The following is a 23,596-nucleotide window of genomic DNA, read 5'->3' on the forward strand; positions in this document are numbered from 1 at the left end:
GTTATTCAAATAAATACAAGGAGTCAATGACCTTGTCCTTCCTGCATATCACTCCCTTCTTATCTAGGAAGTTCCAAGATGAATGACATCGCAGAGTATTACCAGAAGGGAATTCTGTCTGCCTGAGTGGTGTGCTTCCTGGGACAGTTTTGCTGCATTTGCAAAAGCTTGTGTAACCTTCTCAGCCAACACTCAGGGTTCTGAAAGTATAGATTATTTAAGCTCGTAAATATAAATACCTTGAGCTGAAATTTGTTATGATAGAAGATCAAATTCTCTCTCTCTGTCTCTCTTTCTGTGTGTGTGTGTGTGTGTGTGTGTGTGTTTAAACAGTGTGGGACAATGGAGGGTATAAATATGTATCAGCAAAAGAAAGGGAACCAGTTCCAAATATTGTGTATGATCTCCATCAATCTTTCTCAGTTTAAATCCTTAGTAACTGTTGCTCTTGTCTTTCATTTCAAAATATATACTCTCAGACCCTATCTTGGACATCTTAGCTCATGTAAATTAGTTGTTTTGTGCCACTTGCAAAATCTGTTAACCCTTTGCCTGGTACTCCTCCCACCACCTCTTACCCTCAGAATATCATTTTTGAAGTAGGGCCTGACTTTGGACTGGTTACTTAACCTAGCTGAGCTTCATTTTCCTAATTCATAAATAAAGACCATCATATCTATAATGATGAGGATAATGCCAGCTGTTATAACAGTTCCCAAAATGTCTTTGGCTTAACATAATAGAAGCTAATTTCTCACTCATCGCAGTCTGATGTGAATGTTCACTATCAGGGACTTTTTTATTGTCAGTGTCTCATTCGGAGACCCAGGGACCCAGAATTCTTCCATCCATAGCTTACTCTGACTAAGTCTTAGGAATCCTATTCATTTAGCTTACAGATAAGGAAAGGCATAATGGTGGAAGTATACTGCTTCTTATCCACTCTAGCCAGAAAATTACCCAGTTACTACTATTCTCATTCTATAAGAACTAATCACGTGACCACACCTTATTGTGAGGATGACAGTGGGATATGGTAGAAAATGTAATCTCTAGCTGGGCAGAGTCTTCTCTGAAACAACTCTATCATATATAAAGAAAAGATAAAAATTTTATGGTCTAGCACCCATATCTACCCACAACATCTGACCTATGTTTCTTTTGCAGGATTAACTATATTCACATAGATTAAACATTTGCACAATAGGCCCCTCATAGAGCCACTAAATAAAAATTAGTACATGTATCCTAATGTGTGGTTTCTGGAGTCAAACAAACTTGTCTGAACTCACTTCTACACTTGCTGTAAGGGAAGACACATAACTTGTCTGAGCATAAGTGTCTTTATTTATAAGGTGGTGTTAAAAAATTACACACTTCACATAAGATTGTTGCAAGGGTTAAATCAGAATGTTTGCAAAGCACTTACCATGGTGCCCAGCATAAAGTCATTATTCTCAAATGAGAAAACTAAAAGCAAAGTGAGAATAGCTGTTCTGCACAGGATCATACAATTGGGTGCAGCAAGGATGAGAACCCAGATCTTCTGGTTTGCAGCATCATGGCATATTTTCCATTTGGATTTGTGTTTGTGGCATATATCATGAACAGTTTCATTGCTGAGTTACTTCTGAATTTAACTAAAGTAAAACTCACAGATAGAAAAAACGTTACCAATCTTTGAGCCTGTTTTTCACATTAGATTGGTCCTCCCCTCCTGCTAGGAACCCTGAACAAGTTTCTTGAACTTTCTTATGTCCAAGCTTCAAAAACTTTGTTCACTAGTACAGGGTTTTTAAAACCTGATGAACCTTCTGCTTCTACTTAATCCCTCAAAGTTAGGGGGACATTAAATCTTGGTTTAATCTCTTCTGGAATAATTATCAATAGTATCCATTGTACTTTTTAAAGGATGCCAATTCATTAAGTTATTAGTTACAAGATTCCCCTACAAAACCTTTTTATTCCACTCTGGCCAAACTTCCAAAAGGCAGTAGAAAGAAATCCTACCACTTGGTGGTATTTCCCTTCTACCTTTAATCTTGAGCCTAAATTATTGCATTCCCAAGAAACAAGGGAAAACAACCGATTTGTCAATGAACTCTTTCCTATAGATAAGGTCTACTAAGAAAGTTTTCTTGATGTGATTATTCTGTGACTTTGGAAAGAAGTATCATTGACTGCATGAGACTTGTAGGCTTGAAAACTGGAATCATTTTGCCAATTATTAGGGATAACATCTGTTTAGGGAATGCTCATTGTAAGTCATTCTTCTCATAGAGTTTAGAACAATGCTAATATTCTCATTGCTCTTACACAGGTACCAACAATGGGCTTTTTTTGGGTGGTGGTGGTGACATATGAAACTAAAAGTCATATGAAACTTGAGCAACTCATGGACCTCATTTCCCAAATAGCTCCTTCACTGGCCTTCTCCAGACATTACTTTCCCACATTAGTCCCACCTTTGGGAGAAAGGTTTTCAGCTTTCTTCTAAAAGTATATTTGATATGAAAAGTGTAGTGCGTTGACCTCTTGTATTAATAGCTCTAGTTGATGTTCACTTTAGTCAGACAGTCTCACCTGGAAAAGCTCTGCTGTTCCCTTTTACATACACACATTCTGGCACTCACAGTGTCTTCTTGGAGACAGTTTTGCATAGTTTTTAGACTATTAGGTTTCGTATCATTCATAAATGTCTTATTCTAAGCACAGAATAATTTCTATCTAGGAGACTCTGCTTCAGTAATTGGTAATTAGATAAAACTTATTGTTATCTATTATCTAAAAACTTAACATTTATCAGTATTCAAAAATTGGTCTCAATGAACCTGAAATAGTATCACACAATATTATGGATAAATATATACCATATTAGAGTATATATTTTAAAATTATTTGCAAGCTTTCTAATATCACTCCCCAGGGCTGCATTTTAAGATTTCATTCATTTCTGTGTGGTGGGGATGGTATTTGCATGTAGAGGCAGAAGGAATAGGATACTATATATACGTCACTGTGTTTGACTATGTGCTTGGGTGTCCATAAACTCCTGTTCCTACTCATGGTGACTGTGCCACATAAAGACAAATATAGCCAAACCAATTTGCCTCGGTTTTTCCCTTGCCACCTTTGATCTAGCTCATTATTCACTCTTGCACATAGTGATGCTCACTAAAAATAACGTTTGAATTCTCTTCTTAGTGTCTTTCTTTTCTTTTTTCTATGATTCTTCCTTTCAAAACTTAATGGATCAACTAATGCTTTATTCCTTTTTTTGTTTTTTGTTTTGTTTTGTTTTTAGAGACAGTCTGAAGAGCTCCGTTGTCCAGACTGGAGTGTAGTGGCATGAACACAGCTCACTACAGCCTCTACCTCCTAGACTCAAGGGGTCTTCCTGCCTCAGCCTCCTGAGTAGCTGAGACCACAGACACGTGCCACCATGCTTGGCTAATTTTTGATTTTTTGGTGGAGATGGGGATCTCACTTTTTTGCCTAGGCTGGCCTGGCTCAAGTGACCCTTCCGCCTTGGCCTCCCAAAGGCTAGATTATAGGAAAGAGCTGTGGCCCCCATTGCTTACATTTATTGAAATTTGTAGATATTTTAATCAAATTGCAGGCTGTAATTATTCTTAGTGATGACTAACTTTTATTGAATAACAGTGGAAAACTTGGAATTACCCACGTTCCATCTACAATAAACATTTGAGTTCAGAATTAAATCTAAGAATAAGGCAAAGAGTAATTTTACTTTTTGATTAATATAAGTTTAAATAAATAATACAAACAAATAGTTCAGGATTCAAAAGTTACAGAAAAGTATTCAGTAAAATACTTCCTTTTCACTCTGTTCCCCAGTCATTCAGTTCCCCTCCCAGAAAAAAACAAATGTTATTAGTTGATCTTTTTCCTTCCAAGGATATATGTGTGTATCTCTTTTATTCATTTTTAAAACAAATTATAGCATTCTGTAGATACTATTTTGCAATCAATTTTTTGAGTTTGTCTTAGTGTTCATTCTTTTTTTTCAGTGCTTACAAGTTGTTTGTTCTTTTAAAAACTCATGGTATTTCACTGAATGAATTTATTACAATTTATTTAACCAGTCCTCTTCTGAATATCATTTAGGTGTTTTCAGTCTTTGGCTATTACAAATAGTGCTTCAATGAAGAACCTCAAACTTATATAAATAGTTCCACAGATATGCAAGTACATATCTTCAATAAATGTCTAGGAATGGCATTGCAGGGACAAAAAATGATTTGCATTTATAGTTTTCATTGATTATTGGCAGATTCTCCTTAATAGTGGTTGCAAATTTATAATCCTATTGGCAATGAGGGTAAGAAGCATTGACATTATAGTACTTTCCTGTACTCTAAATTAAACAGGAGGCTATCAATTTTTTTATCATTGCTTATTTGATTGACTAAAAAAACCCTCTATTATGAAGGAGATTCAGAATATTCTTGGACTTTTATGAGCTTTTCTATTTACTTATTTTGTATTTATGGAGTAATATTTGTACTTTCCTTATTGATTTGTAAGTTTTCAGTCTCTATTAGGAAAGTTGGCTTATTAAATGTTAGTATGTCTTTCATATGACTTACTTTCATTTTTCAGTTGGCTGTTATGGGTTTTTGTTTATTTGCTTTGTTTATTGAGGTCTTTGCATGCAGAACTTTTTTACATTAATATAATTATATTTTCACATTTTATTTCATGGCTTTTAGTTTTAATTGCAACACTGTACAAGGCCTTTTTAATTCCAAGATCATAAAAAATACCATGTTATCTTCTAATTACTATGTGGTTTCATTTTTCTATGTTTAAATCTATGATCCATCTGGACTTCTGTTTCATGGCTAAATGTATGCTATAGATCCAGTTTTATTTGTTTTTTTCCAGGTGGCCACCTTGTTGGCTTAACATTTTCTATTGATAATCCACCTTTTCCCTACCAACTTTAAGTGCAAGATTCATCTTATATTAAATCACCCTTAACAAATATGCTTTTCCAATAGGCTGAAGTCTTTGTTTCCCTAACAATGCTATCTCTACTTCTACTACCACATTTTCTCTTTTGTCTATAGAGTTCATACCATATTAGCCAAATAAGGGAGATCTCATCATGCAAGAACCCAGCCAGACAGAGGCTCTTATAGTTTCATATTAACTCGCTAGTGGCTGCTTTCCCTTTTGTTTAAGTCATAGAATCCTTACATTTTTGGGAGATGTGCAGTTCATCCTCACCTAGTGCTTTCTCTTTATCTTAGGACAGTGGTTTCTCAACTCTGGTTTGAGAGAATTACTTTAGGAGCATTCAAAAACTGCAGATGCCCTGGCACCAGAGATTAATTGATACGGGGTGAAACACATTTTTTTCTATGATACTTTAAGTTCTAGGGTACGTGTGCACAACATGCAGGTTTGTTACATATGTATACATGTGCCATGTTGGTGTGCTGCACCCATTAACTCGTCATTTACATTAGGTATATCTCCTAATGCTATCCCTCTCCCCTACCCCCACCCCACGACAGGCCCCAATGTGTGATGTTCCCCACCCTGTGTCCAAGTGTTCTCATTGTTCAATTCTCACCTATGAGTGAGAACATGTGGTGTTTGGTTCTCTGTCCTTGGGATAGTTTGCTCAGAATGATGGTTTCCAGCTACATCCATGTCCCTACAAAGGACATGAACTCATCCTTTTTTATGGCTGCATAGTATTCCATGGTGTATATGTGCCACATTTGTTTAATCCAATCTATCATTGATGGACATTTGGATTGGTTCCAAGTCTTTGCTATTGGTGAAAAACATTTTTTAAAGCAAATTTCTAGGTTATGGGAGTAGCAAGGGTTGAGAAAGCCTGCCTTCAAGTATAGTCTATTTTATTAAATGGCTCCACTGATAGAGGGATATACTCTATTTTTCTATTTTTCATAGGTTTTTCTGTATATATTTAATTCTTTCTAACAAGTCTCTTTTGCTCTAGTTCTTCCCTATATTCTAGGAGGGGATGCTTCACAAGACTATTGTCATAATTAACATACTGTTAACATAATCTGAAAGCTTTTTCATTTAACAAATGTCTACTGAGTACCTATTGTGAATCAGATGCTGTGCTAAGTGCAGGATATTGAATGGGGAATGAAACTTTCACTTTGAAACACAAAGTGTTGGTGTTTGACAAAAGCAACATCAAACTAGTAAAACTACTATATTATAAGGCACCTCTCAAGGCCATAGATCGTATGATGTATAGAGTTGTAGAATGCATTCCTTTCCGAAGAGTCTGGGAAATCTGTAAGTCAGGGCATCAGATATACTTACTTTGTGCTTCAGCTCCAGGGTTTGCTAAAGCTTGATAGTATAAGAATTTACTTAATTTGCAAATTTGCTTTCTAATAGATAGTTCTTGGAATAATCCCATAGAATTGAATGTGCTATTTCCCTATATGTGAAAATAAAATTCAAATCATAAATATATGACTGGAGTTTAACACATACAAATTGTTATTTTCATTTAATAACATTGGGTTTTGCAACACTAAGTTAAACTCAATTGTTTTTAAGGCAATATTGTTAGAGTGACAGTTGATGAGAATTATCTATTGAATAACAATGTACAAGTACTGCTTAGTAAAAATTAGTGTTAAATATTAATTTTTTAGTTGTGTAAAGTAATTTTTTAAAAAAATACCATAATTTTAAAGAAAGAATTTTGTTTGTTTGTTTGTTTGTTTTGAGATGTAGTCTCACTTTGTCGCCCAGGCTGGAGTGTAGTGGCACAGTCTCAGCTCACTGCAACTTCCGCCTCCCGAGTTCAAGCAATTCTCTGCCTCAGCCTTCTGAGTAGCTAGGATTGCAGGTGCCCGCCACCACATCCAGCTAAATATTTTTTTTTTTTTTGTATTTTTAATAGAGATGGGGTTTCACCATCTTGGCCAGGCTGGTCTTAAACTCCTGACCTCGTGATCCACTGGGCTTGGCCTCCCAAAGTGCTGGGATTACAGGCATGAGCCACCACACCCGGCCTAAAGAAAGAAAAATTCTTAATGACTGTATAACCGATTGAAAGTCAGGTATATTTACTTTTATTGTTAAAATGCATTTAAACCTGCTTCTTATAAAACTCAGGATCTTGGCACAATGTGCAGTTTTTCCTTAAAAAACATTTTGCCATTAACTTTCTATTTCAGAGCAACATCAATGAATGTCACTTAAATTTTTCCTAATATTTCTTCCTATTTTTTTACTTTTTGCTTTGGAGTGTGGAAAAATGAATTCTCTAAAATCAACGAGCAAATTTATCTTTTACATTCTTGCTATGTTCTGAAATTTATTTGTGCCTGCTTTTTAAGAGATATGTTTAATATAAATATTAAATATCTGGTTCTGTTACTATTGAAAAGATGAATATCCTTCATGGTTTTCACTTTTTTAGTAGGTGGGGTTACTACGTGGCACATACAGCCTAAAGCCTTGCTCTTGGAATACTTTTCTCCAAGCACCAACCTGATCCACCTACACACCCATGTACCCTACTTCTTTTTTTAAGCTTTTATTTTAAGTTCAGGGGTACAAATGCAGGTTTCTTACATAGATAAATTTGTGTTGTGGGTGGTGGTTGTGCCAGTTATTTCATCACCCAGGTATTAAGGCTAGTACCCACTGGTTATTTTTCCCGATCTCTCTCCTCCCACTCTCCACCCTCCAGAAGACCCCTGTATGTGTTGCTCCTTTCTATGTGTCCATGTGTTCTCATCATTTAGCCTCCACTTATAAGTGAGGACATGTGGTATTTGATTTTCTGTTCCTGTGTTAGCTTGCTAAGGATGCTGGCCTAAGACCTAAAGACAGAAATACCATTCTATCCTACTTCTAAAATATGTAATTGTTGAAATGATATGGAATAAAATGAAGGTATTTCAACTTTAGTGTGTTGCTTCAGTTGTATTAAATTAAAAAAAAAAAAAAGGTGCATGGCCAAGTGCTGCAATACATTGAAATAAAGGTATAGCTTAAAGTAGCTCTGAAAAAAAAAAAAAAGAACAAGAACAAGGGTGTTCTACTTCTCTCCCAGGAGTGAGGTGATGGCAGCCATACTTGCTGTTTGGAAATCAAAGGGAAAACATCCTCGGGCTTTCCTGGATTGCTCTTTCCACCACAGGTTATTGCACTTCAGTTCATTGTTCATATAGACATTTTGTGCCACCACAGAGTCAGAGGAGCTCATGGATTTTTATTTTCCCAAATCAGTCAAACTCCTTACAGTCTTGTTAATATGCTTTTCTGACTGTAAAATGTCTAGTTTTCTTAAACCTGTTGACAAAGACATCTGTTGTAAAGGACTTAACTATAGATTTGTCATTGTTTCTGAATACCATGTGTATTTTAATTAATGGATGCATTTATTCATTCATTTTTGGGCCCTCACACCCAAAGCTTCTGTGGCACGATATACACATTTTAACTACATATCAGAGTGTCTTCACTTGCCACTTCTTTTAATGTAGCATTGCTATACATCCTGTAACAATGTTATATCACAAGCAGGAGAAAGCAGTAAACAGAACTGAGGGAAGGAAGGATCTGGCTGTCAGTGTAAATGTAAATAGCAGCTGTCCCACTCAAACTGTTTTTAAAACTGCCACACGGTGAGAGCTTTGCATAAAATGGGACAGATCCGCAGGAATCAGGTTTAGCACAAAATTCAAGAGGCGTGCTGCCATCCTCCTGTTTGCCCTGTTTTACCTCTCCCACTATTGTGCAAACAGTAAAGAAAAAGGATTGGATGGATGGATGGATGGATGGGTGGATGGACACATAGACAGACACACATAGATAGATAGATAGATGATAGATAGATGATAGATAGATAGATAGATAGATAGATAGATAGATAGATAGATAGATGATACATAGATAGACTCTGTTAAAATGTTATTTAAATATCTGTTTTGGTGTGAACAATAACAATGTGCAGCTATATTAATACATGTAACTTGACTTGCTGTACAAAGATGGTGCCACTGATGGTATTATCCTGTTAGTTACAAGATACTTTTGAAGCCTAAGGTCCACATGAGTTTATCCTCTGGTCAGGTGCTGTAGCATTATTTGATGGGTCAATGTTTAAAACATTTTTACTTCCAAATTTGAAACTTCTCAAATAATCTCCCTTCTATCATTTTTCAAGCAATAGTGAGTGTCCTGTATGGCATAACAATGACTTTAAAACACACACACACACACACACACACACACACACACATCTTTGTGCCATTTCTTCTGCCAAATATTCACATATTTTCTTACCTTAAACTGTGACCCCCATTAAACTAGCACTATTCAGATTAATATAGAGATCCCTTCCATTTAGTTACATCATCTCTCTATTTAAAATAGAAGAAAAAACAATGATGTTTTCCACCACACAGATATTAAAATTGCAACTAAAGACGTGCCATTGCTCATGTGAAATATGTGTGGAGAGGGGCATGATCAGAGTTTACAAAACATTAACCGCACTAATATGTTTGCTTATTGCAATACATTTTATATTAAACTAGACTTTTTTGCTAAGGCCTAAAACAGGAGGTCTCACCTTGTGGGAATGAAAAAAATAGTATATTTTGTTTTGTTTTGTTTTGTTTTGTTTTGTGACAGAGTCTTACTCTGTCACCCAGGCTGGAGTGCAGTAGTGTAATTATGGCTCACTACAGTCTCAACTTCATGGTGTCAAGCAATCCTCCGGCCTCAGACTCCTGAGTGGCTAGGGACTGCAGGCATGCACCACCACATCTGACTAATTTTTAAATTTTTGTAGAGATGATGGGGTCTTTCTATGTTGCCCAGGCTGGTCTTGAACTCCTGGGCTCAAGGGGTTCTCCTGCTTCTGCCTCCCAAAGTGCTAGCATCTTTACTAAGGATATTTTCATTGATATTAACTGTTCTCTTTTGTATATTTTGTATATCTATAAACTTTCCCTCCCTTTTCTTCATATTATCAGCTATTTCATTTTTTCCTGGTACTTGTAATATAATATCTTGTATTATATACTGTCACCATAATAACAACAAACATGAAAAGATTATGGGTAATATTCATATAGGTGCAATAAAAATTACAAAGTGCTACTAAGATACTTGTTGTTGTTGCTACTATTATTGTTATGACTATCATTTTCCTGGAGACAGGCAATCTTTGGTACTCTTTTATAGTCCCCATTACTTCTACCTAGCACTGTGCCTTGAATAAAGTAGGTGAGTAGATGCTTAGTATTAACAGATACACAGTACAAACTTGATTTTATTTTTAACTTTTAGGTTCAGGGGTGCATGTGCAGGTTTGTAATATAGGTAAACTGTGTCATGGGGGTTTGGTGTACAGATTATTTCATCACCCAGGTAATAAGCATACTACACAATAGGTATTTTTTCTGATTCTCTCCACCCTCCTACTTTTTACCCTCAAGTAGGTCCCAGTGTCTGTTGTTCCTCTCTTTGTGTCCATGTGTTCTCATTGTTAAGCTCCCACTTATAAGCAAGAACATGCAGTATTCGGTTTTCTGTTCCTGTGGTAGTTTACTTAGGATAATGGCCTCCAGCTACTTTTGCAAAGAACATGATCTCATTCTGTTTCTGGCTGCATAGTGTTCCATGGTATATATGTACTACATTTGTTTAGAAAACTTGATTTTTTAAATAAAAGTTTAGTGGACAGGTAAGATTTGCCTTGACTGAGCTTTAAAAATAACATTGTTTTCCAGATTGATTTTCATCACTTAATTTTACTTTGCTGGGAAGCCATTCGTACCCCATTTCTTAAAATTTTACTTGGGTTTAGGATTTTGTGAAAGAACAAAGTTATTCATGATTTTCCAAAGTTCTCCGACTTCCTCGAAAAGTTATATGGACCCTTCACAGGTATTTTAATAGGTCTCATGGAAAAAACATCTGAATAGTTTAGACACACTAAGAATAGGTTGTAGGCTCAGCAGCCACAAAATGACTTGTCCATGGGGCCATTTCGCTTGGGAATCATGTGTAAAACCTGGAAAGTCAGTCTGGTCTAATGGCCAGAGCCATGAGGGGAGTCAACACTTCTGGATTGTGTTTCTGTTTTTTTCCCCTCAATTTTCCACCTATCCCTGCCTGCTAAGTCACTTCTCTGTTCCTCAATTTCCCCTCATTCTTCCTCAATACCTCCCCTCCTCCCCCCAAAAAGGTCTTTTTTCTTGAATAGTTTAAGTAGGAAAAATGATTTGTCTGACCACAGCCAGGAGTGAGGCTTGAGCAAAATGCAAGACTCTACTGTTATTAAGGTTGGATGCTGGTGAGAAACTCACTTGTGTTATCTGCCAACAGGGGAGGCTTTGCACTTGGCTCGGGATTTTGGCTACACTTGTGAAACAGAGTTTCCAGCCAAAGCAGTAGGAGAACATCTTGCCAGACAACATATGGAACAGAAAGAACAGACAGCAAGAAAAAAGATGATCCTGGCGACCAAGTAAGCAGAATGGGGAAACCTCTGTGTGCTTTCATCTTCAGTATTTTTTTTTTTTCATTTTCTTTGAAATGAGGAAAACAGTCTAGAAGGCACCCGTTCTCTAAAACAAGGAAGGTCTCACACACAAGCAGCTAGATACATTAAACAAGGACTTTCTACCCTTTGGTGCCCAGGCAAGGTTTACAAACTGCCCTTGATTAGTGATAAGGCTGTCATTGAAACTGATGAAAGTTCTTGGAAAACTTCTCCAGAATATGCAGAAATCCCTTGGAGAAAAACAAGTTTAGGAAATGTAGATCCCAGGCAAATATGTCTTTGGTTGCTATGTAATTTGGTCTAAGGCACTCATTTTGCCTTAATAAATGAGGGTAAAATCTCAAAACACCATAAATTTTGGGGAATGTGACAGAAGATGAGGTCACAGGTTGGTGAGAGGTACCAGGGAGACCTCTGGGACCAAGGATCACCATGAGTGTCCCCATCCTCTCTTGTGTATGAGTAAGTAAATCATCCTTGTACTGCCTCATAGTGTTATTGTCTTTTTTTTTTAAGGTATAATGTATTTCAAAGCTTCTGGAAATTGTAAAAAGCCCAATTAAAATGCAAATTAAAATAATGAGGAAAACGATGTAGACAAATTTGACAATACAATAGGAAAGGGGGAAGCTTGCATAAGATGACTTATAAATTCCTTGACACTTGAAAGTTCGTCGATAATTAGTGGGAATACTACCATTTATTGTGTAAAAATCCAGCAGAACCGCAGATAGCACTGCAGGTTACGTTCAAAAGTTTTAGGGGAAAATCCTTCTGGTAGTAACCAATTCTTGTTATCCTCTCATTATCGAAATAAGTTATTGATACATATAGGCCATTAAGAATCTTAAATAATTTTTAATTCTATATTAAGATTTTAGAACTGATAGTTTCAGCTGGTTAAACTGTCATTTATGAACTAATTTTTTATTCAGGGAAAAGTATTTTGTTTGTTTGTTTGTTTGTTTGAGACAGAGTCTCACTCTGTCACCCAGACTGGAGTACAGTGGTGCGATCATGGCTCACTACAGACTCACCCTCCCCAGGTTCATGTGATCCTCCCACCTCAGCCTCCCGAGTAGCTGAGACTACAGGCATGAGCCAGCACACCCACCTGTTTTTGTATTTTTTATAAAGATGCATTTTTGCCATGTTGCCCAGGCTGGTCTCAAACTCCTGGGTTCAAGCAATCTGCACTCCTTGGCCTCCCAAAGGGCTAGGATTACAGGCATCAGCCACTATGCCCAGCCTTAGGGAAAACTTTTTAAGAGAAAATCTAGGGCAGAGAGTATTAAAAACATCACTTCTTAGAAACTGATAACAAGTAATTATTTAATGCCTTTACAACATACTGGCTGAGATTTAAATTGGCTCAAAATGCATAAAACCAAAACTAAATATTCTCTTTTCTACCAGCTTCTTATGTAACATAGGACTTTTTACAAATTTAAGGAGTATATGGGATACTTGCCATCTCACAGGTTTGTCCAAGACACTTGAGTCCCTTAATTGAAGTTTACACACTTGCTGTGGCTGGCACTGTTTGGACTTAGGATTATATTTATCTATTGCTGTTCTGAAAGTACTAGATTATCTCATCTTGTCCCAAAGAGAAGAAAAGCAAAAGTTGGTGGCAGAAGGAATAGAGAAAAAGCAAAACAAGATTAAGAGGAAGGGAATAGCAGAAAGAGAGTATGAAGATCAAGAGATAGAGAAAGAAACTTATAAGGCAGGTATAAAAGTTGGACTTAAAATCTGGGAATAAATTTTGTGAAGTGGAAGCCCCTGAAAACTTGCTAGTAGAAAAGACCTAAATCTGAACCTTTTGCATATTTTGTCTTCTGGGAGTCTTTATCTTTACCATGTACTCATTTCCTTTTCCAAATAACTTATTGACTAAAATTTTTTTCCAAATAATTTCAGTCATATTTCAGTTTCTCCAAAAGGAGCTGAAAGCACATATAGTTAGTTTGAATCATTTGCATTACCGTAGGAGAAAGATAAAGACTGTTACAGATCAAGAGAATTATACAGTACTAGAATTTAGGTAATATCTCCCAGGTGTTTCCATGGCATATCATCCTAGCTGGCAGGATCATGCAGGTTTACCAATGCACATATCCATGTGAATTTTACTGTTGTCCCAAAATACAAATTTCCAAGAGAAAACACCTTCATTTTTCCTACATCAAAATGACTTGGTTGTGGTTTTATCATGCATATTCAAAGACCTTCACTCCTTAATCCAGAGAAACACTTCATCTTGTCCTCCTTCCCCCAGGAATGGTTTTGGAAGTATTCACCACTACCATCATCAATGCAATAAATACAATTCCTATTTTCTTGGAGATTCCCATCATTCTGTTGAAGTGTGCAGCAGTCTCCAAGCACATTCAAATTGGCACTGAGATTTTGTTTTAATAGAAGTAAATGCTAGAAGAATTTGAGGGAGAAATGCTAGAAGAAATGCATCCATATTTGTCAAAATTATACTGAGACATCTATTTTCGGGTAGCATATTTGACCAGGTAGTAGTATTTTCCTTTTACCTGGGATCTAAGTAACATACATTATTTTAGGTGATATTTTGAACTTTGATTTCATTAAACATTGTGAGAACATGTAATTTTATTTTATCTGTCTGCTCATAGCTGCACATTTGCAGACCATTAAATGTCAAGCAAGAATTGAATCCACTCATTTCAATTAACTTATCTTACAGAAGAGTAAATAGGAATAAACATCTGAAAATTATAATACAGCTTTATAATTTTTTATTTTTGTTACTTATATGCATCCTATCTTCTTATTGGACTATGTGAAATAAAAATCAGAGACTCCAGTCATAGCAAACATACGTAATATAACCAGTAATCACTATAACTAGATAAACTAGGGAATGTGTGGAAATAATACCCTTTTTGTGCAACATATGAATGGACCCAACATGTGTTCTGAGAAGTTTCTAATTTTACACCAATGGTAAAGCATGAGGTATTTTCATCAATTAAAATGGTAAAAGTTAATATTAAGTAGCCTATATGGATATTCATTATATCCTGGTCAGTTCACCTTTATTCATAAGACTTGGACAACATTATAAAAAATATATATGAAATCTAAAATTTATTGAATGAGAGATCCAATTGCTAATCTACATTGTCAGATTGGCCTACATATTTCTTTTTTACCTCCATGGATTACAGATTCAGTTGTGTTTAAGTATATTGCCAAGTATACAATTGTATAAAGGGCCTATTAATTAAGTGCCATTAGTCTTCTCGTGCCGCCTTATTTCCAGGGTTTTGTTGATTAAATATTTTGTGTAATTTAGACATTTATTTAGGTGAAAGAATAGAAACTGAAACATTTTTTGAATTCTAAAAATGAATCAGACAAAACGTGTTTATTTGGTTAATAGAAAACATATTTAAACCTTTTGATTGAATTTAGAACTAAATATGTCTAACATTTGATCTGCATTAAGGTAAAGCAGAATAGTTAACAACTTTTAGTGTTACCATACTGTTAATCATCTAAGGGTGAAACATAGAATTTGGATTTCAGACATCAGCTAAAAACTTACGTCCTTAAGGACAATGATATAAGTGATAAAGTTAGAATGTATGATTCACTGAAGATCATCTTGTGTTACATAATTCATAATATGACATTTTGCCTTGAGATGTAAGATTGTTTCTTTTTGTAGATTTATAAATAAAAAATTAAATAAGAAGGAAAGTAGTCATAAAATCATAATTCTGTAAGTGCCATAATGAGATGATGATGATAATTGCCTACAGGGAATCTACAGGATTGTCATCTGTTTTCAAGTCTAAGCTTGAAAGTGAGTGAGTTAAGCTGTAGAATTAAATATAAAAGGGGGAGATATAATATAATATAATATTACTCCTGGTAGATCCTCCTGTGTGAATTATTTAGCGTGAGTTAAATTTTTCCACCTCTTTAGCTTTCTCTAATTTCTTCGTCAATTTTATTATAACTTGCTGTATTATTCATACAGGAACAAAGTTGATTTGTCAACTTAAAAGTTTATTCCATTATCCAATTAATTCTGATATTATGCCACAATAACTAAAGTAATGTTTCAATCTTTATTTTAATGTTTTAAAATTTATTTTAATCTGATAGAAAAACTAAAAGACTGCTAAAAACAAAAGTCTAAAAACAACACCAATCTTTCTTTGTAAGAATGGATCGTAATGATGACCTACCATACAGTAATTTGGAAATGATAGCATGAGGCTAAATTTAAAATTTTAGTTAGAAATTTCCATAAACAAAGACAACAAATCTATATTAAATAACACAAAGCACAAAAGATTATGATATACTCCTCAAAATGGCACCAAACACTTAGATTAAGTTGCATTCATTGATTAAAATATGGGCAATACACCTGAAAACAGGTATATTTCATAAAGCAATTGAGTCTCACAACAGAAAATGTGAGGAGTTCAGAAGAAACTGTCTCAATGAAAGTAGAAACACACAGTTGTTAAAAGCATGTATTCAGATGCTGTATCTCAGAGATCCAACTGGCCCTTTAGGAAGGGGATGTGAAGTATCATTTCATTGAAGCAGATAAGGACTTTGTTTTTCCTATCTCTGACTCCTTTTTACTTTCACCTGTGTTCTGCAAACATGAATAAGGCAATTTCTGTGAAATGACACAATATTTGAACACTGGCATTAAACCAGACCCTCATTGTTCATTTAAAATATCATAAGTGATCTTTGATGGAATTAAATAAATTTTAGATACCTGATTAAGAAGTCCCCACTGATTTTTAACTCAGTGATCAATTATTTGTACTTCAAGATATTTTGTCACTTTTTGGTAGTCATTTGTTGATGACACAAATGCCTTGCAGCAGAATAATGGCCGGGTTCATATTCACTTGAAATAATTTGACCCTTCTATACCTGTCTTTGTTTACATTGATAATCAAAGTCAGGGCTACATTATTACATTTTTGCGACTGCCCATTGTAAAAACAGACAAAAAACCTAATTACTGTCATATTATCCCTTGATTTATGGAGTCACCTCACTTCAGATGATGGATGTTTTTAAGCAATTCTTTGGCAATCCTTTACTTTTCAGAGACTGGATAATTTAGTGTTTTGTTGTTAAAATACAAAAACAAAAACAATATCTCTTTGTATAGTGTATTCTGCTTCTTTAGAATTATATCATTTGGAGTGTACATCGCAAAGTCTTTATTGTTACATTGTAACACTGTAATTAAACTGAAACCAATGACCAAAAACCATAACCATTTAAAGCAAAGAAATGCAGCAGAAAAGTTACCTTGAGGGTAATTTTTGCAAGAAATTGGCTTACATGGAACATAATATAACCATTTTTTGTGAGGCTAGTGAACTAAATTACTGGTGATTATCTGCTTCAAATATTAGTATATAAAGTTAGCTCATAAGAATATGAATTCTAATGCAATATTGGGAAAAAAGGATTTTCCAAAGTCTGTTTGAATAATGGCTCTGAAGTAAGACTGTAACTTTAATTAAATTTGTTTACAGATATTATGTCTTAAAAAATCACATTTCAATTAAAAAGATCATAGTGATCATTTCATATGGGGTTCCCCTTATCCTGAGGTTAATTTATGAATAGTCATCTTAAAAATAAACATTGGTCTTATCAGTGCTCATGGATTGTTATTTGTTTGAAATGTTGTATGATTATCCTATAGCCGTTGAGAGCAAAGTCACCATTGTGAACCTCAACTGTATGCTACGAATGGAACTTTTGAGGTTGCTTTATGAAATGTTATCTAGACTTCTTTTTAAAGAGAGAACAAGCCTTTGGTTAAATATCATGGGATGAAATTAAAGTCCAATTTCAAAATTTCAGTTTTAAATTTGATTCTTTTATTTTAGACAAATCTGTAAAGAATTCCAAGACCTCTTGAGCCAAGATAGATCACCACTGGGATCCTCCAGACCCACTCCAATTCTAGACCTTGACATCCAGAGACATTTAACACATTTCAGGTAAGACTGGTTTTCCAGTTTGCTCAAATTCTTTACTAACCCAGACGCTTGTATTCCTATCACAGTTCTATTTAGAGATACCACTTATATGTTTATATGGTGACTGTCCTAGTCCTTTCAGATGGGCTATAACAAAATACCTTAGACTGGGTAATTTATAAACAACAGAAATATATTTTTTACAGTTCTGAGGGCTGGGAAGTCTGAGATTAAGGTGCCGGCAGAGTTAATTAGACAAAGGCTTGCTCTTTGCTTCAGAGATGGCACCGTCTCCATTTTCTCCCACATGATGAAAGGGCCAAACAAGATCCCCTGGGCTCTTTTATAAGGGCACTAATCCTATTCATGAGGTTTCTGCCCTCATAAGTTAATCACCTCCTAAAGACTCTATTTAATACTATTGCATTGGAGATTGGGTTTCAATATATGAATTTGGAGTGGGGTGGAGGGGACACACATATTCAACCATAGCAGTGATTGACTGAATTTTTTGAAATTCCAAGCTTGTAAAATCAAATTGATAGAATAACGATGCATGAAGCATTTCAGATTGGAAAATTTTATATCTTTATGCATTGTTAGGAAATCATTACTTTACAAAAATGAACAATATTATTTCAAATAATACTTAGCACTTTTGGATGAGGGTTCTGAAATCTTTTAAATTGTTTTTTATCTTGGTGACACAATTGTTTAATGGAAAGATGCCGTGACAGAAATTAACAGGATATCACTGACTGGTTTTCCAGAAGTATGTTAAAAATTTTGATGCAATTAGAAACTGCAAATGGTTCTTAAGTTAGACCACACAAGAGCATGAAATGTATTATTGGAGTCATATGTAACTAACCTGCACATTGTGCACATGTACCCTAAAACTTAAAGTATAATAATAATAAAATAAAATAAAGAAATGTATTATTGGAAGCATATTTTAAATTTCACTTTCTGATGTGTTTTTGGAATGAAGAAAATATTTATCTGGTTAGTTTAGGCCCCATATGGAATGTGAGAAAGAACATGTAATTACTCAGGTGCCTTACATTTTTAAAACTCTAGAATTTTAATGCCTACATGATAGGCATATTGTATCCTTTCTAAGTTATTATCATTTAGTTAAACAATGATAAGGAAAGACTAATACACATTAAATATTAAAATGCTTTCAATACCTGTCAAAAATTGTAAAGCTGTTGAGGAGGGCACTTCATTATATAAAATAACAAGTGTTTAAATAAGTTGAAATTTAGGCTGCAACATCAGAGACAGTTAAATAGAATATTCTATTTTACAATATGTCACAAGTTTCCTCAAGATGTAATAGACGCACATCTCTGAAGACTCAACTTAGGATTTATCTTCCAAAAATGCACAAAATGTAGGATATATTTCACAGGACTTCTCTCATCACTCAACTGAGCTAGTGATAGGAAGTGTAATAAAACTGGGGGAAAATAAAAAACCCAGATGCTATGAGCAAAAGGTTTTGGAGTCAAAACCTTTTCAAATCCTTGTATCTGTGAGCCCTTATATATGTAAGCTGGGTTGTTTGGGGTAACTTACCCACTCATTCCAAACCTTAATTTCCTCAGCTTCAAATGGGATAAGAGGCCCTCCATTATATGGTCATAGGTGAGCTAAAATGAGATAAAGAATGTAAAGGAAGCATTTAGTAAATGACGTATCATTTACCTTCACCACCGATCCAAGTTTAAATTTGTCTCCAGCATTACATCTACACAAATATTTTTCACATTTTTGTTTGTGCGCATAATAAAAGGATTTATAATTTTTACAAAAGATCAACTCAGAACTTAATTTTCATTGAGGTTTGATTCTGGATTTAAAGAAGTGTGTTAAATGACAATTTTACTCTGAGAAGGAGCATACTATTAAAGTACAGAGAAATGAGACTCTGTCATGTATGCTAGATTATTTCCAGTTACAGATGCTGAGGCCTTCATCAGATAGTAAGCCATCCTTTTTATGCTCAAAACAAAATAGAGCACCAGTCAAACATCAGCTACGGTGTGAAATAAATAGGCAAAACATTTGTTTCCTTAGCATAGGCACAACTTGCTGATTTGTCAATACGTTAGTCAGTTGCCAACTTAGTGCCACAGAACTCTTTAGAGAAAACTCACTTCAAAACATGAGCTGAGCATTTTCTTTGTGGGCTTTATATGCTCTTATTTACCTCCCCATACAGAATATGGGAACAAGCTGGTGTTACTCAGACTGCAGCTAAATATATGGTAAATGGCTACCCTCACCCCTAGTGAAAAAGAAAGTGAGATTATAATGGGGGTATAAAACTCACAAGATTATATATGGCTTCAGTTTCTTAATCACAATTTCATGCATAACCATATCTTAAAACTTTCTAACACTACATATTTACTTACAATAGTATCATCTATAAAATGTTGATATTATTTATATATTGAATATTTTGAATATTAGAAAGTTATGATTTCCCATTTATTATGCTTTTTAAATGTTTGCCAGAATTGTTATTTTTCTTTAATTGTAGTTAAAATTATTTATTTAGATAAAATCTTCTGATTTCATAACAAAAGTAGTAGGATGATACAAATCGCATAACCAAAGATTTCTTTATAGCAAATTTCCTACTATATCTTTTTCTTAAACTGTGATTAAAAATACATAACATAAAATGTACCATCTTAACCATTTCTAACCAATTCTGTAGTGTCAAGCATATTCTCATTGTTGTATAACCAATCTCCACAACTTTTTTATTTTGTAAAACTGCCTCTGTACCCATTAAACAACTCCCCATCTTCTCCTCTCCCCAGCCTCTGTCAACTACCATTCTGTTTTGTGTTTCTGTGAATTTAACTACCCTAGACATCTCATATAAGAGGAATCATACAGTATTTGCCTTTTTGTAAATGGCTTATTTCACTTAGTGTAATGTCTTCCATGTTCATCCATGTCATAGCATGTGTCAAAATTTTCATCCTTTTAAGGATGCACAATATTTCTCTGTGTGTGTATGTGTGTGTGTGTGTAAGTGTGTATGTGCCTATATATGCCACATTTTGTTTATCGATTCATTCTTTGATGGCAATTGGGTTGCTTCCACTTCTTGACTATCATGACTAGTGCTGCTATGAACATGGATGTGAAAATATCTCTTCAAAATCCTGCTTTCAGTTCTTTTGGATATACACCCAGAAGTGAAATTGCTGGATGATATGGAAATTTTATTTGTCACTTTTTGAGGGCCTCTTCTACCATTTTCCATAGCAGCTATACCACTTTACATTTTCACAATAATGTACAGGGTGTCTATTTCTCCATATCTTCACCAAATAGTAGCCATCCTAATGGGTATGAGGTGATATTTCATTGTTGATTTGCACTTCTCTAATGATTAGTGATGTTGAACATCTTTTCATATGCTTCTTAGCCATTTCTACATCATCTTTGAAAAAATGTTTAAGTTCTTTGCCCACTTTTTGACCAGGTTATTTTTTTTTATTAAGCTGGAGGTTTTTATATAGTCTAGATAGTAACCTCTTCTTAGGTGTATAATTTGCAAATTTTTTTCCATTCTGTACATTTCTTTATTAGTCTGTTGATTGTGTCTTTGGTACATAGTTTTAAATTTTGATGTCGTTTAATTTGTTTATTTTTTACCTTTGTTGCCTGTGCTTTTGGTGTCAAATCCAGGAAATCTTTGTTAAATACAATGCAGTAAAGTTTTCCTGTATTTTTTCTTCTAACAGTTTTACAGCCGTATGTCTTGTTTTGGTCTTTGATTCATTTTGAGTTAATTTTTGTTTATGTTGCAAGGTGAGGGTCCAAGTTCATTCCATTGCATGTCTTAAATTTTATCATTTTAAACAAAAGATACATGATTGGCATTTCCAATTGAAACCCGAAGTGAAGGTTCCTGATGTAGACTGAATTTAAATGTGTGTAATTTCTTTACTGCACATTTATTTAAAAAGGCATCAACAGAATATGTTAACAATAGGATAGCAAAAGTCAGCTTGTTGCTTAGCCTTGAAATATACTCTGCTCTTTACAAGTATATTTCTTATACCTGGCTTTATATCAGAATCGCTCTTGAAACTGTAAAAAAAAAATCAAGGATTGGAGGACATATTTAATATTTAAAGATTTGATTCAGTAGTTCTAGGGCTGGACTCAGGTATCTATGTTATTTTTAAAACTCTCAAGTTGATTCTGATAGGTAGGTTTAAGAACCACAGTTCTAGGATATTCCGTAACTATAAGCTTTTTTTCCCCCTTTGGGAGAAGAAAAACTCCAATTCCTTTTTAAAGTGTTACTGAGAATTCTATCAAGTTTTGTATTGTATACTAACATATTAAAAACATTCTACTGGGAGCCCGAGGTGAAAGGATCACTTGAGGCCAAGACGTCAAGACCAGGCTGTGCAACATAAAGAGACTCCATCTCTACCAAAAGTTTTAAAATTAAAAATAAAAATATTCTACATTGATGATTCTACTTATAATCTGGGTAAACGTGTTAGCATATAGCATGTCTTTTTTATTTTTATTTTATTTTATTTTTTGTGAGAGAGGGTCTCAATCTGTTACCCAGGTTGGAGTGCAGTGGCTCAATCATGTCTCACGTACCCTAGACTTCCTGGACTCAGGTGATTCTTGAGACTACAGGCATGTGCCACCATGCTTGGCTATGTTTTTGTATTTTTTATAGAGATAGGGTTTCACCATGTTGCCCAGGCTTGTTTCAACTTTGTAGGCTCAAGCAATCTGCCCACCTTGGCCTCCTAAAGTGCTGGATTACAGGCGTGTGAGCAACTGTACCAGGCCAAGTGTGTCCCTTTTAAAATTTTCCGCTGACAATGACAACTGTAATTTCGAAAGAACCATTAGCTCAAGAGAAAGATGAATTACGAAGGAGACATATCACATCCAACTTTGAAAGCAGACAATTGTCAGAGTGTGATTTTCCACCATTTTTACTGAATGCTGGCTGGGAAAGAAGTGAAGAGGGAGCGTAATTAGATAGGCATAAAGAATACTCTAATTAATACCATCAACTTGTGTTACTATTTTATTTAGTTAAACCTCCTTACCAATGCAGACCACTTAAAAATATACCTTATAGGTTGGCCGATTTGGTGCCTTGAGAACTGTGGCTTACTTTCAGCAGATTTAATATGTCCAGACAAAGCACAAATAACTACTGCTAGTTTTCCATGGCAGTTGACATATCAGTGTGTTCTGGGAAGCCGTATGCATAGCAGTGACCCTTCTCACAATTCACAGCCTGGAAAGCTTCTTGTTTCCATCAAAATGACAGAAGGCAGACTTATTCATTATTTATAATTTACTGAGTACCATCAACAGTGTGTATTGTTGTAGAGAACACAGCAGACACCACAACACAAACGAGAAGGGGAAAAGATTTGATTGACATCTGCAGAAGACCCCATAGACTCACAGTTCCTGGGAATAGTGGTGGCAATTAGAACAAGGTGGCATGGGGTTTCACGGTCAGAGTAGCCTCAGCTCAGATGGAAACCCAGAGCCCTAACTTTTTTGAAATGTTAGGAATTCCCCTCTTTGAGATTTCAGGAAATCTTATAATTTTCCCGTTTGTCTCTCATGTTCTCATAATCTCCTTGAATCTGAAGTCAAACAAAAGCACATTTGACAGTGTAATAAGAAATTAGACTATCTTGAAGGCTCAGTCCAGGGAAGACACCCTGTCCAAAAGATGAGAAAACTTTTTTTCTCAGCATGTACCTTGGGAGGCTGAAGTTTTGTTGTTTGCGTTATTTCTAGTAGAATTATTATTTATTGTTTCTACTATGTTAATGGCAGATAGTGAAAAGATGACTAGAGGATTATCCCATTCTTTAGAACTTCTAAAGTGGAGAATAATTATATGTATAATTATTCTATATATATAGAATATGTATATCTATATATTCTATATATAGATATATATATCTATATAGAGAATATAGGTAATTAT

The 23,596-nt window shown here is 34.9% G+C and overlaps 1 protein-coding gene across 1 annotated transcript in view; it reads left to right on the plus strand.

The window, feature by feature from the left end:
* Positions 1-23,596, plus strand: part of TFAP2D (transcription factor AP-2 delta) — a 59,642-nt gene that overhangs the window by 20,138 nt on the left and 15,908 nt on the right. The window contains exons 6-7 of the mRNA XM_034962233.4: positions 11,377-11,518; positions 17,479-17,592. Of these exons, the coding sequence (XP_034818124.2) occupies positions 11,377-11,518; positions 17,479-17,592 (256 nt within the window). The remainder of the gene's footprint in view (positions 1-11,376; positions 11,519-17,478; positions 17,593-23,596) is intronic.

Source organism: Pan paniscus, chromosome 5 (assembly GCF_029289425.2).
Source record: "Pan paniscus chromosome 5, NHGRI_mPanPan1-v2.0_pri, whole genome shotgun sequence".
Taxonomy (NCBI): Eukaryota; Metazoa; Chordata; class Mammalia; order Primates; family Hominidae; genus Pan; species Pan paniscus.